Below are 20,076 nucleotides of genomic sequence, written 5' to 3'. Positions count from 1 at the left end.
CCGCTCCCTGGGAACCAGCTGCAGCTCAAGGGAAGAGAAGAGCAAAAAGCCCAGCAGAAGGGCTGGGGAGCAGCTGAAAGCTCTCAAGGGAGAACATTCTTCCCATCATCCCAAGCCTAAGATAAATATTTCTCCCGAAGACTAATAGTTCTCCCAGCCACAAGCTGTCCCAGCTGGATGCTGCTGCTACATCTCTTAAGGTGCTCGCTAAAAGCTCCCTCCAAGTGCTCCCCATCTCCTTTAGCTGGGAGGTTGGACATGTCAGGGGAGAGGGTCTGGGGACCCATTTTTGGAGGTGGGAACCCACCTTTTGCACATAGGTGTAGAGCTCTTGTGAGTCCGCGACGTGGTGGTGCTCAGGCTTGCCCAGGCGGTGCCGGATGGTGTAGAGGACCTCCTCATAGAGCAGGGCCAGCTGTGGGAGGGGGAGCACCAACACCTCACATGAGGACAGGTCAGTGGGGATTTGCTCCATGCATCTCCAAGATTAGCAGGGTGTCCCTCCTCACCAGCCCCCCCAGGTTCCCTGCCACCCGCCTCCCAGCACCCAGCCCGGCCCAGCCATCACCAGCCATCCCTGGGGAGCATCTTCAGAAGCTGAGCCACATCCCTGAGCCCCAGCAGCCCTGCCACCCCCTCCAGTGCCACCAAGGGAGACCGTGGCAGGGCTACACTCATACCTCTCTCTTGGAGAACCGGTGGGACAAATCCATCTGGAGAAAGAGAGAAGCAGAGAGGTTTCCCGTCAGGTCTCATGGTAGAGGGTGGGTTTAGGAGGAACCTGCAGCTGGGCAGGGCTGGGCAGGGGTGGCATCACCTGTAGCCCATCAGGGTGGGATGCTCCAAAGGATGCCATGATACCCCACGGCCAAAGGACCACTTCCTCCATCACCCACCAGCAAGACAGCACAGGGTCTTCACTGCTGAGCCCCATTAATCAAGGAGGTGGTGACAGGGACAGCAACAACAATTTGGGGTGAGCCATAGGAGGCTTTAAAAACCATTCACCAGCCTCTCACCCCACAGAGCTGCTAGCTGGCACAGCCAGGTCCAGCAGGATCAGGCTGGAGAGTAACCAGCCAAGGGAGAGGGCAAGTGGCCAAAGCACAGTGAGGAGCTGCAGGCTGGGCAAGGCAGCTATGGGCAAGGAAACACCAAAAAGCCACCAGGATTTGTGATTTGAGTCCCCTTGCTGGAAAGAAAACTGAGCACTGCTGCAACGGTACATTGCTCATTGTCAAGCTGAAGGTCCATCCCCACTTGAAGGATGATCAGCAACAGCATTTACTTTCCAAAAGGGAATTAAATTTAAATGGTGCCACACAACGAAGCACAGCCCAGCCTCAGTGGCACTCAGCCCCAGGGCTGGCCAGGGGGTCCTGCTGCCCATGCAGCCCCTGTCATCCTCCACATCAAATGTCACCTCCCACTCATCTGGGCTGGGAGATCAAACCACCTGTGCCAAAAATGCCCTTTTTCCTGGCAAACCCAAGCTCTCAGCCCATCCTCACCCCCTGTTCCCTCCCTGACACCAAGACTGAGCCTATCCTGCATCTGCTTCTCTAACCACGATCTGGATTTGGCCACAACCACAGCTGAGCAACTTGTTCCTGCTGTGGAGCCTGGCTGGGTGACGGTGACTTTGTCACTGCCACGAGCTGGGTGACACAGACAGCAGGAGGGGGAGCGGTGCCCCTGTGCCATCCATCCATTAGAGCCCCCAGTGCTGGAGCCTCTGGGAGTACAGTGGGGCAAGGCCAAAAAATAATGGAAATTTTAAAAATAAAAGGGGTGTGTGGCAAGGGGTGCACACCGAGCACAGCCCCAGCACCCCGCTCAGCCAGGGCTGGTGGGGACAGAAGGACAGACAGACCAGCCCTACCTGTGAGTCAGCCCAGGCCCTGAAATGACCTTAGGATCCCTTTAAAAAAAACCCCAAACAACCCACCACCCCCAGGTGGAACATTAACATTTGCTCATGGCAAATCTAGGGCTGGCCTAATCCCCCAGCCATCTGGACTGAACTCAACTCTTCCACCCCAAGGCCAGTTTAACCCTCCAGCTGCTTCTCTCCCACCTGCCTCCACCTCCCTTCTTGTCATTGCTGGTGGGTGCTGGGGGCTGCAGTGGCTCAGCCCCACCCTGTGAAAGGGGAACAGACCCCTTACAACCAGGAGAGCCCCTGCCCAGGGGATTGTCCACCTTCTGCTGCTCCCAACACCGTTCTGCCTGCACCAGGGCACGGCCCCATCCCAAATCCTTCAGCATCCCCATGGGCAGGGTCACAAGCACAGAGGGGACAGAAAAAGGACTTTATTTCTCTGGTGCTGTTACTTCTCAGCAAGGCACAAGCATCTGCTCCTGGCCCAGCAGTGGAGCAGCACGAGAGGGCAGGGGGGGATCACTGCTGATTTGGGGAGCAGCTCCCTGTTGCTCCCTTCTGCCATGGGGGGTGGCTGCTGCGGGATCTGCTTTGTGCTCGCCCATGTGCGTGTGGGGTGGGTTGAACCAAAGCTGAGCTGAGCCTCCAGGATACTCCAGTTACTGCCACTAATCCCCAGGCCAAGAGTCCAGCTCAAATCCAGGAGCATTCCTTAAATCCAGGTCCAGACCCAGCCACCAGCATCCCCCCCACCCCATTAGCTGCAGCAGCATCACCAGTGCAGAAGGCCAGCTTGGCTGCAAAGATGTTGATGCTTAGGATGGAGAACAAGTCCCTGGGGGTGGGACACCACCAGGACAGATTGTCCCAGGAGTCCAGCACGGGGGATCATGCCCACATGCTCCCAGCAGCGCTGGGCAGAGGTGGGCAGAGCTGTGGGTCCCATCTCCACGGTGGCAGACACGGGGACAGCATCTGTCCAGCCACTGCAGAGGAAGTGGGTTGGGTTGGGTTGGCCAACAGAAGGGTTTTGGGGGATCTGCTGGCAGCATGGAGCCCAGAGGGGCTGGGAGGTGCTGGAAAGCTGTAGCCGAGCTAAGAGGGGACCCTCAGTGCCAGCACAGAGCTGCAGCCATGTCAACCCCCCACACAGCCCTTGGGTGCGTGTTCGCATGGGTGCCCCCCCCCTTGCATCCCCACCCTCACAAAGCCTCCCAGCTGAGACACGGACTCGGCCATATTTCTCTCATTCCCCTTTTACAGCCTCAGCACCCAGCTCTGCACCCCGGGGTCCCTCAGACACATCCAACTCTGACCCCTCCCCAAGGCCATCACGCCCCAAACACACTCCCCAGCGCCCCAGGGTCAAGACCACCTACCTCGGGGCTCTCCTCCCCAGGGAGGGTCCCCACAGGGGTCTTGCCAGCAGCATCCATCCCGGGGAGAGGCTCGGCACGGTGCAAGGGAGCGGCTGCAGCTCTGCCACCTCTCCCCCTCGCTCACAGGCTCAGAGGAAACCACAGACCTTATCTCACCGTGGCCATGTGAAGAAGCGGAAGCGTGCACAGGCCTCCTTCGAGAGCAGCACGGGGACGCAGGCGCCCTGGTCCCACTTCCCAACACCCTGTCCTGCACGGGTAGCCCTTGGGCAATGGGGACTTGGAGGCACAGACTGGATGGAGATGTTACGTCCAGTCCCTGCTATTATTTATGAGTGTGGAATTGGGAGCAAGTGGGCAAAAATAGTCCTGAGAAGGCAAAGCCCAGCTGGGAAATGGGGTGGTGGGGAGAATGGGTGGGGGTAATGTGGAGGATCTGGGCTCTGGTGTGTATTTGGGATCCATCATACCCTGTGAGCGCAGATGGGGACCCCACAGAAGGCAGAAGTCATCTTCAGCCCCAGGAGATGGAGGGGATTTGAAACCTGGTGCAAAAGCTGCAGGGTGGGAAATCCCTGAGGCTCCTGGGTACGTTGGACAAGGTTGGGCTGAGAACTGATGCAGTTAGTGCATGTGCTGGGGATGTCACTGGGAAAGGACACGTGGCCATTTCCCCAAACGGGCTGTCTAGGCTGAGGTAATTACTGAGAAAAAAACCAGCAGGAAATGGAGTTTAAAACTTACTCTTTACTGTCACCTCTCACTCCTGTAAACACTTCATCTGATTGCAGCTCGCAAGGCAGTTGCCTATCACAGAGCAGCAGCAGCACCCTCCCCTCACAGATCCCTATCGATGGTAAACGGGGTGGGGGAAGGTGCGGGTGGGCATCAGGAAGAGCCACAGCCCAGGAGACGACCAAGGGAAGAGCTGATTTGCTCCAGGATGTCTGATGTACTGACACACACAGCAAAGAGCAGCCTCGGGTGCGGGTTTGGAGGGGCTGCTGAGCTGCACCAGCATTTGTGGATGCACCCACCAGGATGTCTGATGTACTGACACACACAGCAAAGAGCAGCCTCGGGTGCGGGTTTGGAGGACCCACAGCCTGGGGAAGGACTTCAGCCTGTGCTCGAGACTTGGATGTCACTGCTACAAGAGGAGTTTGGCTTTCCAGCCTTCCTGCTGGCCCCCAGACACTCCTGGAAGTCATAAACAAGATGTTTCAGATGCAATACAGGAGGCAGAGGCTCCACATCAGGTTTCGTGGTGCCTGCGTAGCTCATCAGGGATTTCTGCTTAATCCAAACAGGAAACCGTGACCATGGAAATGGCACTGGAAAATTTGTCTCCTTAACTATCATATGAGGAATTGCGAAGAGATGACTCCAGTAGCAGGGAGGTACCTGCGTGGAGGTACCTGGTAGCACACCAGCTCAAACCAGAGCTGCAGAAGGATGCTGACAGCAGCATCCCTGCAAGAGGGCAGGAGGGATGCAGGCAGCCAGTCCCTGTCATCCCTGTAGTCACCTAGTCCCTTAATTAAGACAGGTTGCACTGTCCTAGCTGCTTGAGGGGGATACAACTTCCCTTTGCCCTGAAACCCTGTAAGAACAGGTTATACTGGCAAAAGGGGCTCCCTGAAATTGGGGGAACAGGAGATGGAAAAAGGGCTGCCAGTGGATGTGGGGGGCAGGTTTTCTTTATCCAGGTCACCCAGAATAGGATCAGGGCTGTGAGGGGTTGCACAGCAAGTTGCCAGGGCAGGGAGATGCTGAGCTGATCTACTGAATAAAAATCCAGAGATACAGCGAGACAACGAGAAGCTGAAGCGCATCCCTGCTGTCACAGCCATCATTCACCCCTCGAGGTCTGGAAAAAGCTGCTCATTACACTTCTGCTCACTCCCGTGTCAGGAGGGCTCTTGTGTAACTGTCCCCAGGCACTGGCGCAGTAGCCCCGAGGAACTGGGCTTCACCATCACTTCCTCTGCGCTCCCCAGTTTGGTGGTGGAGCCGCCTCGTGAAGTGCACATCCCCTCTGCTGGCAGAGATGCTCGGAGGTGCTTGCCCAGCCCTGCCAGCCTCAGTTCTGCTTTTATCCTTTTGCTTCACCTTGGGCAAACAATTTAAAAGCATCTCCTGCCTTGCTGATGGATGGGGACAGGGCGGAGGAGCTGATTTCTGCTCTGCATCCCTCTCCCTTGACAGACACAAATACCACTTATTGATCAGGGACATTAGTGCCGTGCAAAATGTTGTCAGTGGGAAGAAAAGCTGTAAAGTGCATGATGGAATCTGAAAATGATTGCTGTCATCTTTGCTTTTAGGCTTTGATTGCAAAAGCAAAAAAAAATCTGGCCTAGGAAAGAGCAAGCACAGAGATAAAGGCAGCATCCCCGAGCTGCTCACACCTTTCACTGCTCCTTGCCAACACAAAAATAACAGGGCTGAAAGAAATGTCTTTTACCTCAACCAGCACAGAGAGGACAACTGCTAAGAGTTCAGTTAAACCTCAAATCCACCTCCCTTCTCCTTGTTAATGCTGAAGAAATAAAATCCACCGCAAACGTAAATATTGCTAAGCGTCAGGCAATCATTCTCCAGCCAGGAGCCAGCAGCTGTGCTGGAGTTTTGCAGGTTTTAGACAGAAAAAGTTCAGCTTTGGTATGGAAGTGTCTGTTAAAAGGCACTTTGCTGAAAGTTCCCCAGCTGGTCACTGTGTTTCTTGGGGCTGGTTTGTAACACTGGCTGGAAACAGTCAGGTACAGCCCGGCAAGGTGGGCAGCACCCGTCCCACGTGTCCCTGTCACAGGCCAGCGTGGCCCTTACAGAAGGTCCCTGTGCAGGGCCTGTGTGGTTTTGAGCCTCTGTGTGTGCAAAGGGAGAGTTATTTGGTGATCCTGGTTCAATAGCAGCAAATATCCTTTTTTCCCCCCACCCCCGGGTTTTACCAGCAGCCACCTGCTTCACAAAATACCGGTGACAAAAATCACTGAGCTCACATATCTCATTGTATTTGCACCTCAAATTACTCCGTCAGGAAACAATAAGAAAAGCCTTATAAAAGCAGCTCCAGAATTAGCAGAGATTTCTGGTTGGGAAACACAATCCAAATAATAATCCCAATAATAATCCCAATCAAAAAAAACACCAATCCAAATAAACTCCATGTCCCAAACCTGCACGACAACTAGCCAGGACTTTGCAAAACATCCCCAAACATCCCAGGTCAGGAGCGGTGCAAAAGGACATCATTTTCCAACCCAGCATTCCCTAAAATAGCCCCCCCCTCCCCACAAGATCAATGTTCCCCCTCCCCAAATAACTACCCAGGGACAAATACCATATATACACACAATATAGAGTAAACACAATATAGAACAAACCCCTCCATTCCTTTTAAGAACAACTCATCCTAAAGGAAAACTGATTTTCCTTACAGCTATAGGGTTATACTCCTGTGGGGTGACAGGAATAAATGATATTTATTCCAGTATAAATGAAGTCCACAGCTCACTCATATACGGGGTTATAGGCGCTGCTGAGAGACCAGATCTCCAAAGAACAAGCATTATCATCCTCTCTAAAGGGTATCTTCCCTTTAAAGGAAAACCTGGTATGAAAGGACCCCCAACAAACATTAACAGCACTTCATCTCCCTACCTCTTGGCTTGAGAATCCCGGAGCCGCAGTCTGCCCTCACCCTGATCTCAGTTTCTGCTCTGGAAATGGGTAAATAGTCAAAAATTGATTTCAACATGTCCCTCCCTCCTTCACTTCTCCTTTTAAACACGGGTTCCAGTGACTCTGCAAAACCAGGCTGTGCCTGCCAGAGTTTGGCAAGGCAGACAGCAAACGCACGGGGCAGGGGAGAGGAAGGTGGTTTCAAATGAGAGCAGGGATGGGTCCTGCTCCCCCTCCTCTGGGCTGCCCAGTTGGGGGAACACCCCCAGGGACCTTCGTGTGCTGCATGTGTTGGGATCACCAATTTCATACCCAGAAGGGGTATCAGGCACCTCCCCTCCTTGTCTCCTATGGGCCTTTCCAGTTATTTCTGCTCTAACCCCACATCTTTCCTTCTCGAGGTTCTCCCGAGCGTTCTGAGTGCACCTCACAAAAAAGAGGGTACGTGGGAAGAAGTGGGGGGACACAGCACCCCCCACCCCATTTGGGTCATCTTAGAAGGACGTCAAGGCAAAGCCCGTCCTTCTGGGAAGAGCAAAGGGGACTTCCAGCCACCCACGCTGGGTAGGGTGGTTGTGAAATCTGGATGTCCCCCAGGAACCCTGGGTGGGTTTGGAGCACGGGTTTGGCGTGAGACCTGCCAGCTCCACAGCAGGGATGTGTGAGGATGACTCCGGCCACGCTGCCCACGAGGCACTCAGCACTCCACTCACCCAGGAGGGGCTTCATCAGCCAACCCCAGCCCCTCCAGAGGAAACACTGCTGTGAGGTCAAGCTCTCAGAGCTGCTCCAGCTACCCAAGGAGCTGGCTGGGTCCCAATGGAGGAAGCACAGCGTGTCCTGCCCACCCTGACCCACTTCCCTGCTGTCCCCCAGGGACCCAGAGCACAGGGCTGACCTGCCCAGACACCATCAAACACTTCGTCTGGCTCCCTGCACGGCAGCACAAGGCAGGGGGAGAGCACAGCCCCCCTTGAAGCAGTCTGCCTTGTCCTTTAGGAGGTCACAATCTTCATCTATAGACCTGGATGTCATTTATTTGCCTCGCAGGGCCCCGTGACAGCTTTACAGTGTGTTCTCCATCACTGCCACGTGCTACCTGTACACAGCAAATATTTCTTCCACCTCCCTCTCCTGGTGAGATTAATTCAGTGTTGGCCACTGGATTTATCATTCCCTCACCGCAGGGACAGGAAAGGTGGGACACAGATTTCAAGGCCATTTCATCTGCTGGTTTGGGGCACTGAGGTCAGAGTAGCAGGACCTACAGCACATGCATGAGCCAAGAGGGGACCAGGGTGGATGCCTGTGAAGGTAGAAGAACACGGGGCTGACCAGGCACGCCCCATGGGGCATATTCAGCAGCTTTGTGCTTATCCCGGAGCACATGCGCCAAATTATTGACCAACTTCAGCACCAAAACAGTCCCCCCCACAGCTTTTCCACCACCACCTCTCCCCACACGCATGTCAAAGACCCCTGAGGAGCCCAACAAGCTCCACGGAGCTGCACGTTTGGATGACAGAAGGAGGATCCAAGAGCTGAACCCCCACCACCACCCCTGGATCCCAGACAGACATGCCAGAAGCTTGGAATGTTATTGGAGCTGATTTGTGCCGCAGGGAGAGCTTCTGAGTCCCAGCCAAAGCCCAGCCCTTATCAAGCAAAGTACCTGGAGGAGGAGGAGGAGGAAAGATGGACTTGAGCAAGGGAAAGGAAAGGTTTAGAAAGATGGAATTTGTTGAACTGAGCTCACAAATGGGAGTCCAAGTCGATACCTTTTGCTCCAGCATCCAGTGTTGGAAATGGCAGGTGGGTGGGTGGGAGGACACAGCAGAGATGGATCCTGGTCTGTTTGCACCCCAAGGCGTGAGATCCAGCAGCCCAAGCAGAAGGGAGTCCCCACGCCTGTTTGTCGTCCCGTGGGTCTCTTCACCTCCCGCTGCGGCGTCTCTCGGCAGCACAGTGACGGCCCTTGAGCAAGGAGGGTGCTGAAATACCGGTTTCCAGTTCAGTCTTATGACAGCAGCTCTTCGAGCTGACACACAGGAGAGCAGACGGGTAATACCCAGTATGGCTGCAAAGAAACCCCTTCCCTGAAATGAAGATCTCTGCTGTGCATGTCCCAGCACTTCACACCAACCCACAAAAACCCCACATCTGTCACCTCATACAGCTTTAGAGCTGAAATCACCTCTTGGTCGCAGCCTATCTTAGCAAAACCCATCTCCTAACACCAACCTGTCTGTTGTTTATGGCTGGAGGTGCCTCTGACGTGACCTGAGCACATCAGCCAAGGCGAGCTGCTCACCGCCGAGGGCTGGTTCTGCTCCCGGCTGCTCTAGGAATTGCTGGGTCCAAACTTCTCCCCACACCTCCCGCCACCTCCGGCAGCGCTTGCGAAGGGAGCTGATGCTGCAAGCCATAGCTCATAAATCACGGTGTCCATCACGTGGCAGAGATGCAATTTGACTGTCTACTGCTCAGAGAGTTCTCATGGACACAGAGGACACCACAGTCCCTGTGACCACTCAGTGCATCCCCCCAGCTATAAAGGATTTAATGCAAAATAACTATTTTATTTTATTTGTAATAAGTTGCAAGAAATGGGAGTGCTCAAAGTAAAATCTGGGCAGAATGGTGTGGAGAATGAGGAGGAGGGTTTGTTCTCTTCCTTTGGCTGGAGGCAACCCTGAGCAAGAACATACACGCCTTGTCCTTCCACGGTAAAGACCTTCCCCAGGGATATCAGCAAGATTTCAGGGCCGATAGTAGGAAATCTGCAAGTAGTTCCTGCAGCAACAAGTTTTTTTGCGTAAGATTTGAAAGCCCTTTAGAAATACTTGGTTACACCACAGTCCCAGGGAGGAGGGAACCAGCCGCGTATTCAGAGCGGGGAAGCAGGCACAAGGTGCAGTGATCTTCTCATATGAAAAGCTAAAGTCACATCAAGGAGACAGAACTGTACCCAGTGGCAGAAAACCTGTCTAAGCCAAAAGATTAACTGGATCCAACAGTAACAGCTCCCTCCCCTCTTGTTCAATGCTACAATAGCATCCAGATATTGGAATTTAATGGTACTGATCAGGCTCTCCCACGACAGCCTTTCTGCGGCACAGCTGATTAATCATTCAAGCAGAGACCGGATTTGGAGACACATTAATGCACAACATTTCCTCCTGCCCTACTCCCTCCCCACTTCCAGAGCAGAAACAGACTTTCAACTGCACTTCCCTGCTTTAAATATTTAAAATCTCCTACGTGGGCAGCAGGATGGGTTGACCCTTCCACCCTCTCCAGGCCCTTTCCAAAGCAGAGCTCTCAGTTCCCATCAGGGAGATGGCACCTGGGTTTTCAGGTTTTAATGAGGGATTCTCATCAACATCTATTTGGCCAAAATCTGCACTCTCCTGAATCATGCTGCTCTGCTCAACCAAACACCCACGTGAGCTTTGCTCAGCCTTTTGGCCCCTCAGCTTCAGCATTCCCAAAATGTGCTTCACTTCTCATCAGGGTGTCCCAAACGCACCAAGAAGTCCATGATCAGTCTCTTTATTTTGGCTTGTTCCTTCTCACCTCCCCACGGACCACACCAAGCTCCAGCCCAGAGGAACATGGACATTCACCAACAAACCATTGCAAGAAGCTCACGACCCAAAAGCTGCTGATTTAGCTCACTAACACCCATGGTGGAGAGGAATATTTCATTTATTCCACCCTGACTCATCCTCTCAACATATTTTCCTTTTTCCAGGCAGCAAACCTCGTGGTCTCTCTGCAGATCTTACCATGTGTCCACACTAACAGAGGAGACACTCAGCTTGAACCATGAAGCCAAGTTTGCATCAGAGCAGATATTTAAATGTTTCTTCTCTCAAGCACACTTAGCTGAGGAAAGATTTTTTTAAAAACCTGATGGGTTTGTGCTGATTGTTGGTACAGGAGCTGCACAGTGAGTGGCGCTGGGCAAGAGACACAGAAACTTGGTGCAATCTGTATTTTCCAGGATTATCTGTCTGGAAGTTGAGGGCAACTGGGAGGAAGCCATTTTAAAAGAGACCAGAGTACAGAGAGGTCTCTGCAGCATCTTACAGTTGGATTGATGTGATTCAGGAAACCTCGATCTGAAGTAATTTAATTCACAAAACAAGTTTTATGAGGTTCCTACTGGGATGTAACATTTTCTCTCTTACTGTTTTCCTTCTCCACCCACTTCTTGCTACAGAAAACAAACCCAAGTGGCTCAACCAGTCTTAAAATGCAATAAAACAGCCACGTGGGGGGACTTGAGAGTCCAAAGTGATGGAGGAGGAGTGCAGAATCTGGAAGACGTCCACCTCAGTTGCTCAGGGAGTTCACGAGAATTAAGGCAGCTAGCAGCAGCTGGGAAGAGGAATGAAGCCAAGCAAGGTTTGGATGGTACCTGTAGAGCAGCTTCTGAGTCACTTTTGTTTGACACCTCAGTGCAAACTTGGGGGACACACCTCACCTGAGTAACCACAGGACCAGATCCCACGTGGAACACCTTCTCCTGCCCTGCCAAACTGTGCTGACGTGCCGAGTGCTGCCCACACAGAACGGGTACCAGCTCCTGGGCTGCTCCTGCAGCACCCCCAGGAGTGCCTCACACTGCCCAAGTACCCTGAACTCCCCACTTCTACAGGGAGAAGAGCTACCAGGTAGCTCACAGCACCTTAGAGAGCTCAGATCTAACTGAGCAGAACTTCCCAGGCACCTCAGCACACTTAAAATAAAATAAAATTATGGATTGCTTCTAATTAGAGACATATTTTAGAGGCAACAACTGCACCGTGTCCCTCAACTGCTTCTAGCAATAGGCTTCAACTTTTACAAGGACAATGGGACTGGAAAAACCATCTAGGTAACATCTGGGTAAAGTGTTAAGCAGCTGCCTTACTGGTTTACAACAGGAATTGCAAAATGGGTGTCTGTTAAAAGATTTTAACATCTTATTTTCCTTTCACAAAGTCAGTCAAGAGAAATCAAGTGACTAATGTCATCAACAAATAGCCCAGAACAAAATCCAAGTGATTTTCCTGTTTAATTCTCCCTCTCCCCATCCAAAGCTACTAAGTCACCATCAAGTTGCCCGCTCACACACAGATGCACAAACACCCTAAGTTTTGAGCTGATTTTTCTTTACTTCATAGTCTTGGCAAAACAAATCTGCATTCAAAAGTCATTTCACATTAATATATTAATAAAACATTTTCAAAATAAATATATTTTTTTTAAATAACCATTTTCTTTATATCACTGCAGTAGCAATTCTAGAAAAGTCAGTGCACAGACAGTAGCAATTTGATTAATCAGCTAGACTCAAACAAAAAGAAAACAAGAGGTGGACCTTTTTTCTCTCCAAGCAGGCTGCATGCAGCAAGTCTCGGCAGTTTCCTAGCACACAATCTTTCTCCACACTTGCTGGGAAGGATTTTCTCTCTCACAGTTGTTCAGAAGTCAGTGAAGTCTGATTTGTGCAAAGCTTTGTACAACTCAAAGTTTTACAACCTGGATTCTGATCAGTCCTGCAGAGGTTCCGTGTACCGGAGTCATCGCTAACGAGATCAATGAATCAAGGCTACGGAAGGAAAACGCTTGAACTCTCAGTCCAAGGAGCCCACGTTCAAATTACTGGAAAGTAAATTCACAGCTGATCCAGGAACAGCATTCAACAACATTCCAATGAGCAGCTCAGTCATGCCTAACAGCTTATTCCAACATTTTGCATATTCTCTCAAGTGCTTCCAGGGCAGAAGTAAAGCAACTATTTCCCCCCCTCCCTGTTAGCTATTAATTAATTCACCAGTTAAATCACAGCAGTAAGACGCTTCACTGGCCAAAAAGTGTAACTTGTGTTACAGCAAAGAAAAAAAAACAATAACCAAAAAGTGCATTATAGACTAGAAAGAGAATATTCAGGACTTGCTGATCTCAAGCCCACATATCTAACTGGAAAAAAAAGAGACAACAGAATGTTAGTGTTCCCAGATGATCTATAACTAGTGAGATGCTACTAATCAACCCTGTAAAGAGAAGTATATTTTCTCAGGAAGGGAAGCTCATCATCATCATCATCATCATCATACACAGTGCACAGCAGGAAAATCTGGAGGGCTACCAGATTATTTGCTATGATTGTCAGGAATGACTTTGATAAAAAAAAAAAAAAAAAACCAAAACAAGAAAGTTAACAGATATCTGAAAGATGTTATAGACATCTATTTCCTTTGAGATCCCAAAGGTCCCCTTTGAAGCCCTTTCTCAGTAGCAGAGGAAAAAGTTGGATGTGATACTCTGGGTTGAGAGGAATATCCAGAGACATCCCTGTATCCAGAGATGCTCTTGGCTGCACACTAAGATAAATTCAAGACACCTCCCACCCCCCCCCAAGACCCTTGTTTCCATGTTATGAGCATATTATTATCAGTTTGGAGCAGATGCTTACTCTGAAGAGGTATAATTTAAGTATTAAAAGAAAAAAAAACATACAGGAAACAATGACAGATGAAGAGAACCTCCAGCTCTAGCAATGCTGTGCACAGGGAGAAGGGAATACTGCAGCAGGACAGCAAACCCTCACAGCTCTGTGAGGTCACCCAGGCTGCTGAAATCTCTCTCTCCCCTTGCTCTGCATGTATCTACCACTAGAGTCCATGAAAGCAACGTGCCTTGGGGGAAGGTTCTACTCCGCAGTGCTATGGACCATGCCCCAAGATTCTGCCAAAATGGGAAGTAAGAAAGCAATGAGTTGTGGAGAAGTTTTGTATTAGCTTATTGGTTTTTCTTGTCCTCTGGTGGGAAGTATGGAGGAGGGGGTGGCTGGTCCTGAAACAAAGACCATAAAAGAACATCAATTCATGGTTAAGAAAAGCAAAACCAAAAACAAACAAACAAAAAAACCCCCAATAAAATGAATTCAGAGAAGCTTTGTTGTGTCATTGAGAAAAAGAACTGCTAAATACACACTTGGGCTCACACTGCAAACCCAGAATGACACAGGAGCTTACCGTGGGCATGTAGACATTACGTGGGTTGCCTGGGCTGTAGTAAGCACTGGCAGCAGCTTCAGCAGCCTTCGCTTCAGCTGTCACAGAAAGAGAAGTTACAGATTTAGGGACACAAAGAGAGCTTTTACAATCTAACAAAAACTCCACATATTCCTGGCTATCAAGTGTTACTATGACCAAACACTTGAGTTGCAAAATAGCGACAACAAATATGACAATTGAGTATTATCTCTTCCAGTTGCCACAGGATTGTCAAGTCCGAAGTGAAACAGGCCAAGATTTAGTTTGTAAATGTCACCTGGGACTTGCCTGTTAGCCAACAAGTAAATGCTAACAGCTGTTTTGCCTGAATACAGACAATACCCCTTAAAAAAGCAGTCAACAAACCATCCTTCTTGGGAGCGAAAACACAAGACAAAACAAATATCAGCACAAGTTTACAGCAGCTCGGGGGATTCATACTTTAAAGATGGGAATGTTATGAAGATAATCCAGATCCTCTATTTCTGCAGAATACAAAAATCTTGTACAACACCACTTTCCAAATAATAATCCAAAGATGGTTGGTTGTTTATTCAAACCCAAGAGAGGAGCTAAATCCTTACCCAGACAAATATCCTTATCTGCGACAGATCTACGGTTGCGTCCAACCACAAAAGCTCTTTCCCACCCCACGTTCAAACCTTTTAAAACCATGTTTAAAATCATGGCAATAATTCCCAAATGAGTAAAAATGAGACTGGTATTGCCCCAGCTTCTTTCCATCATCTGTTTCATATTGTTTAAGCAAAAGTATTCAGGTTAGAGTGAAATGGGGGAAGGGGGAGTGAGTATCAGCAACTCCACATTTTAACTAAAATGGACTAAAAACACATTTCACCATCAATGTCTTTTTATTCCACTATCAGAGCAAGATTAGGAGAATCACAAACTGTATGTTTTCTGTCACAACACGAATAAATCCAGCTGCAAAAATATCTGCTACTGGTGTCTACACTGAAAAGAACCAGGCTGGCCTCCAGACTGGGCTGGATATACAAGGCTGTAGACTAGGGAAGCTCCCTAATCCCTCTCCTAAACAATTTTAAATTTCTAAGTGGAGCTTCTGAGTTGATTCCAAGTTCCCCAAGAGATAACAGACAAGACACAATGTCGGTTTCATGGGTAACAAAACAGTTGTGAGGCAATTCACCTGAACACACTTCTTACCTGCAGAAGTGGCGGGCAGGTCTGGACCGCTGACGGGGGGTTCCATGGGCCCCGGGTACGGTGGGGGTGGAAGGTGCATGTAACCCATGTCTCCATCCACCACAGGAGGGCCAGGATAAAACTCTGTCAGGAAAGGAAAGAACACAGCAAAAGACTTTTAATTCCTTTGGGTGAGTCACAGCATAGAGTCAAAACAATCTTCACTGTGAGGGTGGTGAGACACTGGCCCAGGTTGCCCAGAGAAGCTGTGGCTGCTCCTCCCTGCAAGTGTTCAAGGCCAGGCTGGATGAGGCTTTGAGCAACCTGGTCTAGTGGAAGGTGTCCCTGCTGATGGCAGGGGGGTTGGGACTGGATGAGCTTCAAGGTCCCTTCCAACCCAAACCATTCTATGATTCTATGAAAACAAGCCAAAGGCAAATAGAATTAAGCCGAGAACACAACTTGCACAAGGCATCGGATCCAATCTAAAACATGACGTAAAATTTGTGTTTCTTCCCTTTTTTACCAATTTTAACTCTTGCTAACTAGAACAATCCCCATCCCCAACTCCCAGACTCACCAGGAGGAGGTGGTGGGTATGCATAGCCCCCGTTAGCAGCAGTTGGTGCAAAAGCATAGGAGCCATTTGGCACGTAGGAATAGCCGTAAGCTCCATTGGGTATTTCACCTCTGGAGACTGGAAAAGGAAAAATAAGGTGACCTCATCAGAACATCAAGCCTTCATCAAATGCAGACCAAGAACTAAAACAAACTCAAGAGTCCTTATCTGAAAAACAAACAAGCTCCATCACAATAAATCTCCTGTTCAATGGATGCATTAAAAAAGCTATTTTTTAAAGTAAGCAAGTTCCAGATACAGCCTGAAACTCGCACGGATTTGAATCCAACCTGTAGCAACCTAAACCTGCCCTTGCTGTGAGATGAAGGCAAGGCCTCCTGAAACCACAAAGCTCTCTGGCAGACACCACAGACTCCCCTACCTTGTGATGCCACCTGCAGCATGCGCTGCCCAAACTCGATAGCACCCCCAGCTGAAAAGGCCATCTTGAACGTGGCAGATCCTTCCCAGCCACCTGCAGGGAGGAAAGATGAAACTCAGAAGCAAGGAGAAGCTGTTTGGATGTTATTTAGCTTTCATGTTTTATCTACAGATGCCCTGTATATAATTCTTTAAAGAGCTTATCCCAAATATCCAAGAAAAAAAAATGCAGATAACATGGCAGAATTCCCCTTTATCAGAAAAAGTCACATTGAGTGGAATTTTCAGGTCAAGAGACACCTGAAGAAGGAACATCACTGAGGAGACATTCAAAAGCTCACTGAAGTAGTGCCTGTTTCCACACCAGCTGCCAACAGACCGAGCTATCAGGCACGCTGGGTTTGCTCCAGCTTTGTATCAGATCAGTGCAGAAGAGAGGGATTTTGTTAATCCCATTTGCTAAAAAGTCTTTGCAACTACACCTAACTGTCAGCTACAAATTAGTTTGGGAGTTGGAGTGCCCAGTGAAGCAAAGAGCTTAATGAAAAACACGGTCCACATAAATGCATTAGAGTCCATAGAAGATATTTCAAGTCAGGATAATAATAATAATAATAAAAAAACTTAGTGACATCTCACATTACAGAGTAACAAAGAAAAACATGCACAGCCCAGAGTCCCAACAATGCTTCAAAGCAGAAGCTGTGTCAGTGCTGAAACAGGGACACGTAGATTAAAGAGCCTTTGGAGCTAAACTAGACTCTCATGGCTGCGAAAGCTACATCCTCATTAAAGGAGACAGCCTCTGGGGAAAACTCACAGAGATTTAGCTAAAGCCGTTTGCCTTTCACACAGTTTAGAGTTTGTCGTTGCTGCTCGAGCTTCCTCTCGCCCTGGATGGTCCCACACAGAAGCTACAAGGCTGATTTCAGGATTATAGACTGAAGTATGTGCCACACTGTGATTTCAGGGCCAGAACTAATGGACTAAATCAAGCTGGGGATGAAAGTTTACTGAACTATGTGCCTTTGGTAATAGAGAGAGGCATAAAACAGTAATTAAAAAAAGTTCTTCTTGAAAATGTCTACCACAACATTTTAACTGAATATAATATGAAACCACACCTTGAAGGTTCCCCAATTTCAAGACAGTCCATACCCTTCCAAGTATCATTTTTAGTGCTAAGATGCAGCACAGCAATAGCATGCCTTTCCTTGAATTGCACAAGAAATTGATGATGGACAACAGTGCTCTGGAGATCTGCACTTGAAAACCCAAACAGATCCAGAAAGGATCACGAGTCTTTGGCACAGGAGGGTCTGGATGCAGAATGAACAGGTAACCCCAAGTGACCAAAGCTAAACAACATCCTCGCCCCTGCTGACCGCGCTCTGATGGTTACTGGGTGAGATCACTTGGCTGACTGAACTCAGGGTTTGGCAGAGAGGGCAGGAATGAGATCAGCTGCAGAACAGAGCTGCTCATTGTAACTGTACAGGGAGCAGATAAGGGGAATATTTTTAGCTGCTAGTTTCAAAGAAAGAAACACATTCTAGCAGGACTGTAAAAACCCGTTTTGTCAGTGTGTTGGGTTTGTCACTCACTATCCAGTTTCGGTTACACTGGACACTTTGCTATGAAATGTGCAGCTGAGCTAAGACACAGAACATACATCTGTACTGTACATACCTCCTGCCTCTGCCTTCACCGTACCCTTGATATAATTTGCTCCAAAGACAGGTTGCTTAATCTCACAATCTTTCAACAAATAAAAGGGCATCATGAAAGATTGCATAGCATCCTTTCCCTTCGACACAAAGATCACCTGAAAAGAAAATAACATGACAAAGGGTATTTAAAACAAACAGGAAACACAGCCCCGATTTATTATCTGAAGAGACTTTCCGATGAACTGAAACTCCTCCCACATCTGAAGCTCCTTGTCAGTTCTGGAAGCCAAAAGCTACATGGAGCAGCCACAAGGGCAAACTGAAGCCTCAAGGTAATAAAACCATCCACAAAAACTGCCCTTGCTCAGATCATACCCCTCCCAGCTTCCAGAGAACTCGCTGCTCCACACAGTCAGGATTTAGTAGCTGTGCTGTTGCATTCAGCGTTTCCAGACCATCTCTAATTTCCAATCTTGAAGATGCCTGATGGACTAAACAGCTGCCTGGATGAGAACTAATCAGATTTATTATCTTTTGACAAATAGACAGGATATGCAATAAATTCACAATGGTCCCTGGAGGGAGAGGATGAGCTGTACTTCAAGGGGTAGTAGATTATCCTGACTGTCATGCGTTGAGGACATTTATATACAGAATCACCAAGAGCCTTTATCTCCTTACACAAGATAAAGCCTTTTACTACTTACTCGGTAGGGAGTCAAGAAAACACTCCCCTTCTTGGTCCCTTTGAAGGCATCTGGCATAGGTTCGATATCACTGAAGGTAATTTCTACGTGATCATAGGTCATCAAAATGCTGCAAACAAGAAGAGAGAACAAACACTGTGTTACAGTGTGACAGCTCAAGGCAGAAGTGCAACATGTGTCTAAGTCCACTGACCTACCAAAGCTGCCTTTAACCTCAGGCCAGTGTTCTGCAGACAAAATTAGCCTGACTTGCCTTTTTTTAAATTTAATTTTATTTTCTTTTTTGTTGGCAGTAGCAATTTCAGTAGTACTGGCTGCTTGTTCTCAGCCTTGTGTTCCTTCCATGATGTGCTGGCATAGCTACCACTGTCTGCATAGCCAGATGGTGAATTGAGTCAACTGAACTGATCAAGATCTCAAGACACACACATATATATATATACACACACTTTTTTTTTAAAGTTATGCTGCATTTCTGCTGGATCAGTTCCCTAATATGGTTCACCACAAGTAACACAACAGAGGAAGGACTGCTGAAGCAGGAACTGCTCGGCCTGCCTTATGCAACAGGACTGTTGAAGGTCTAACCACAGCTTAAGCATCTCTGTCACAAAAATGTGATCAAGAGGAACTCTCCTTTCCTGTCACCAGACTTCGTTAACCCATGTTGTCTGCACTGACTCCTTCACTCTCAATTAGAAACTGACCTTATTAAAACCTTTGCACAGATGCAGCAGGTAACTTGTATTAACATAACAGCATCCACAGCAGGGATCTAATCCCTAAAACTGGAGAAGATTCTGTCACCTTTATCTTTGGCAGTTTACACGTTACCATCCTCACTTATTCACCTTTCCCTTCTACCAGCAAGTAACTGTCTCTCCAGCAGAAGCTCCAGAAGGGCACAGGGGCCAGCAGCTCTGCTCATGCTACAGCACATCAGCTGAATCAAGCACCAGCAGCAGCCTGGGGTGCAGCAGGAGGGGTAACCCCTGAGGCACGACAAGGCTGACAACTGGGAACAGTGACACGTTAAGCTGATGCAGTTGTTTGTGTCAGTGAATGCAAATTTAAGCCCCAGAGTTGATCTTACTAAGTTATTCTAAGACTGGTCACAGCCCAAGCTGAAGTCAGGCACGAAATTCCTAAACCAATGTTTAACCAGCCTCATGGAAAGAAGCTCTGAAGAGTGAACTACTCCTTTGTCCCAGAAGCAGGTGACTGCCACGTCAGAACTGAAGCACGCTGGCAGACACAGAGGGCGAGGACAGCCCATTGCCATGCAGACAGAGACAGCTCTGTGGAGGCTTTCTGTTTCCATGGTTATATCCCAGCACCTTTTTCCAACACTGCTGCTGCTTCAAAACACACACAGAGGGGGGGGAGGGTGTATGTGTGCAAAGAACCCAGCAAACCAAAGCAGGCAGGCAGGCTAGTGCTTCCCAAGCAGGTAGCTCTTGAACAGAGACACACAGGATGCAGGAGCAGCATCCCAGCCCTCCTGCAGCACTGGGTGGTGAGAGCAGGATGAGGTTTGG

General features: G+C 49.1%; 2 protein-coding genes across 2 annotated transcripts in view; both read right to left on the bottom strand.

Moving 5' to 3' along the window:
* The window catches only part of UNC13D (unc-13 homolog D), a gene marked incomplete at its 3' end in the record, with an annotated part of 10,557 nt that extends 7,239 nt beyond the window's left edge, over nucleotides 1–3,318 (bottom strand). The window contains exons 1-3 of the mRNA XM_010177383.2: nucleotides 3,262–3,318; nucleotides 681–713; nucleotides 308–415 (exon numbers count right to left, since the gene is read on the bottom strand). Of these exons, the coding sequence (XP_010175685.2) occupies nucleotides 308–415; nucleotides 681–713; nucleotides 3,262–3,318 (198 nt within the window). The remainder of the gene's footprint in view (nucleotides 1–307; nucleotides 416–680; nucleotides 714–3,261) is intronic.
* A 10,221-nt stretch (nucleotides 3,319–13,539) lies between these two features.
* Nucleotides 13,540–18,643, bottom strand: WBP2 (WW domain binding protein 2). The gene is made up of 7 exons (XM_010177382.2): nucleotides 18,539–18,643; nucleotides 17,851–17,986; nucleotides 16,163–16,255; nucleotides 15,742–15,858; nucleotides 15,183–15,305; nucleotides 13,974–14,050; nucleotides 13,540–13,791 (listed from the first exon to the last, which is right to left on the bottom strand). Exons 1-7 carry the CDS (start codon nucleotides 18,638–18,640, stop codon nucleotides 13,738–13,740), a joined length of 702 nt encoding a protein of 233 aa, XP_010175684.1. The 5' UTR covers nucleotides 18,641–18,643; the 3' UTR covers nucleotides 13,540–13,737.
* Between the last annotated feature and the right edge of the window lie 1,433 nt (nucleotides 18,644–20,076).

The sequence above is a fragment of the Antrostomus carolinensis genome, unplaced genomic scaffold, assembly GCF_000700745.2.
Source record: "Antrostomus carolinensis isolate BGI_N321 unplaced genomic scaffold, ASM70074v2 scaffold16391, whole genome shotgun sequence".
In the NCBI taxonomy this organism is placed as follows: domain Eukaryota; kingdom Metazoa; phylum Chordata; class Aves; order Caprimulgiformes; family Caprimulgidae; genus Antrostomus; species Antrostomus carolinensis.
Note: the sequence above shows the minus strand (reverse complement) of the source record. Positions and strands in the feature narration are given on the sequence as shown.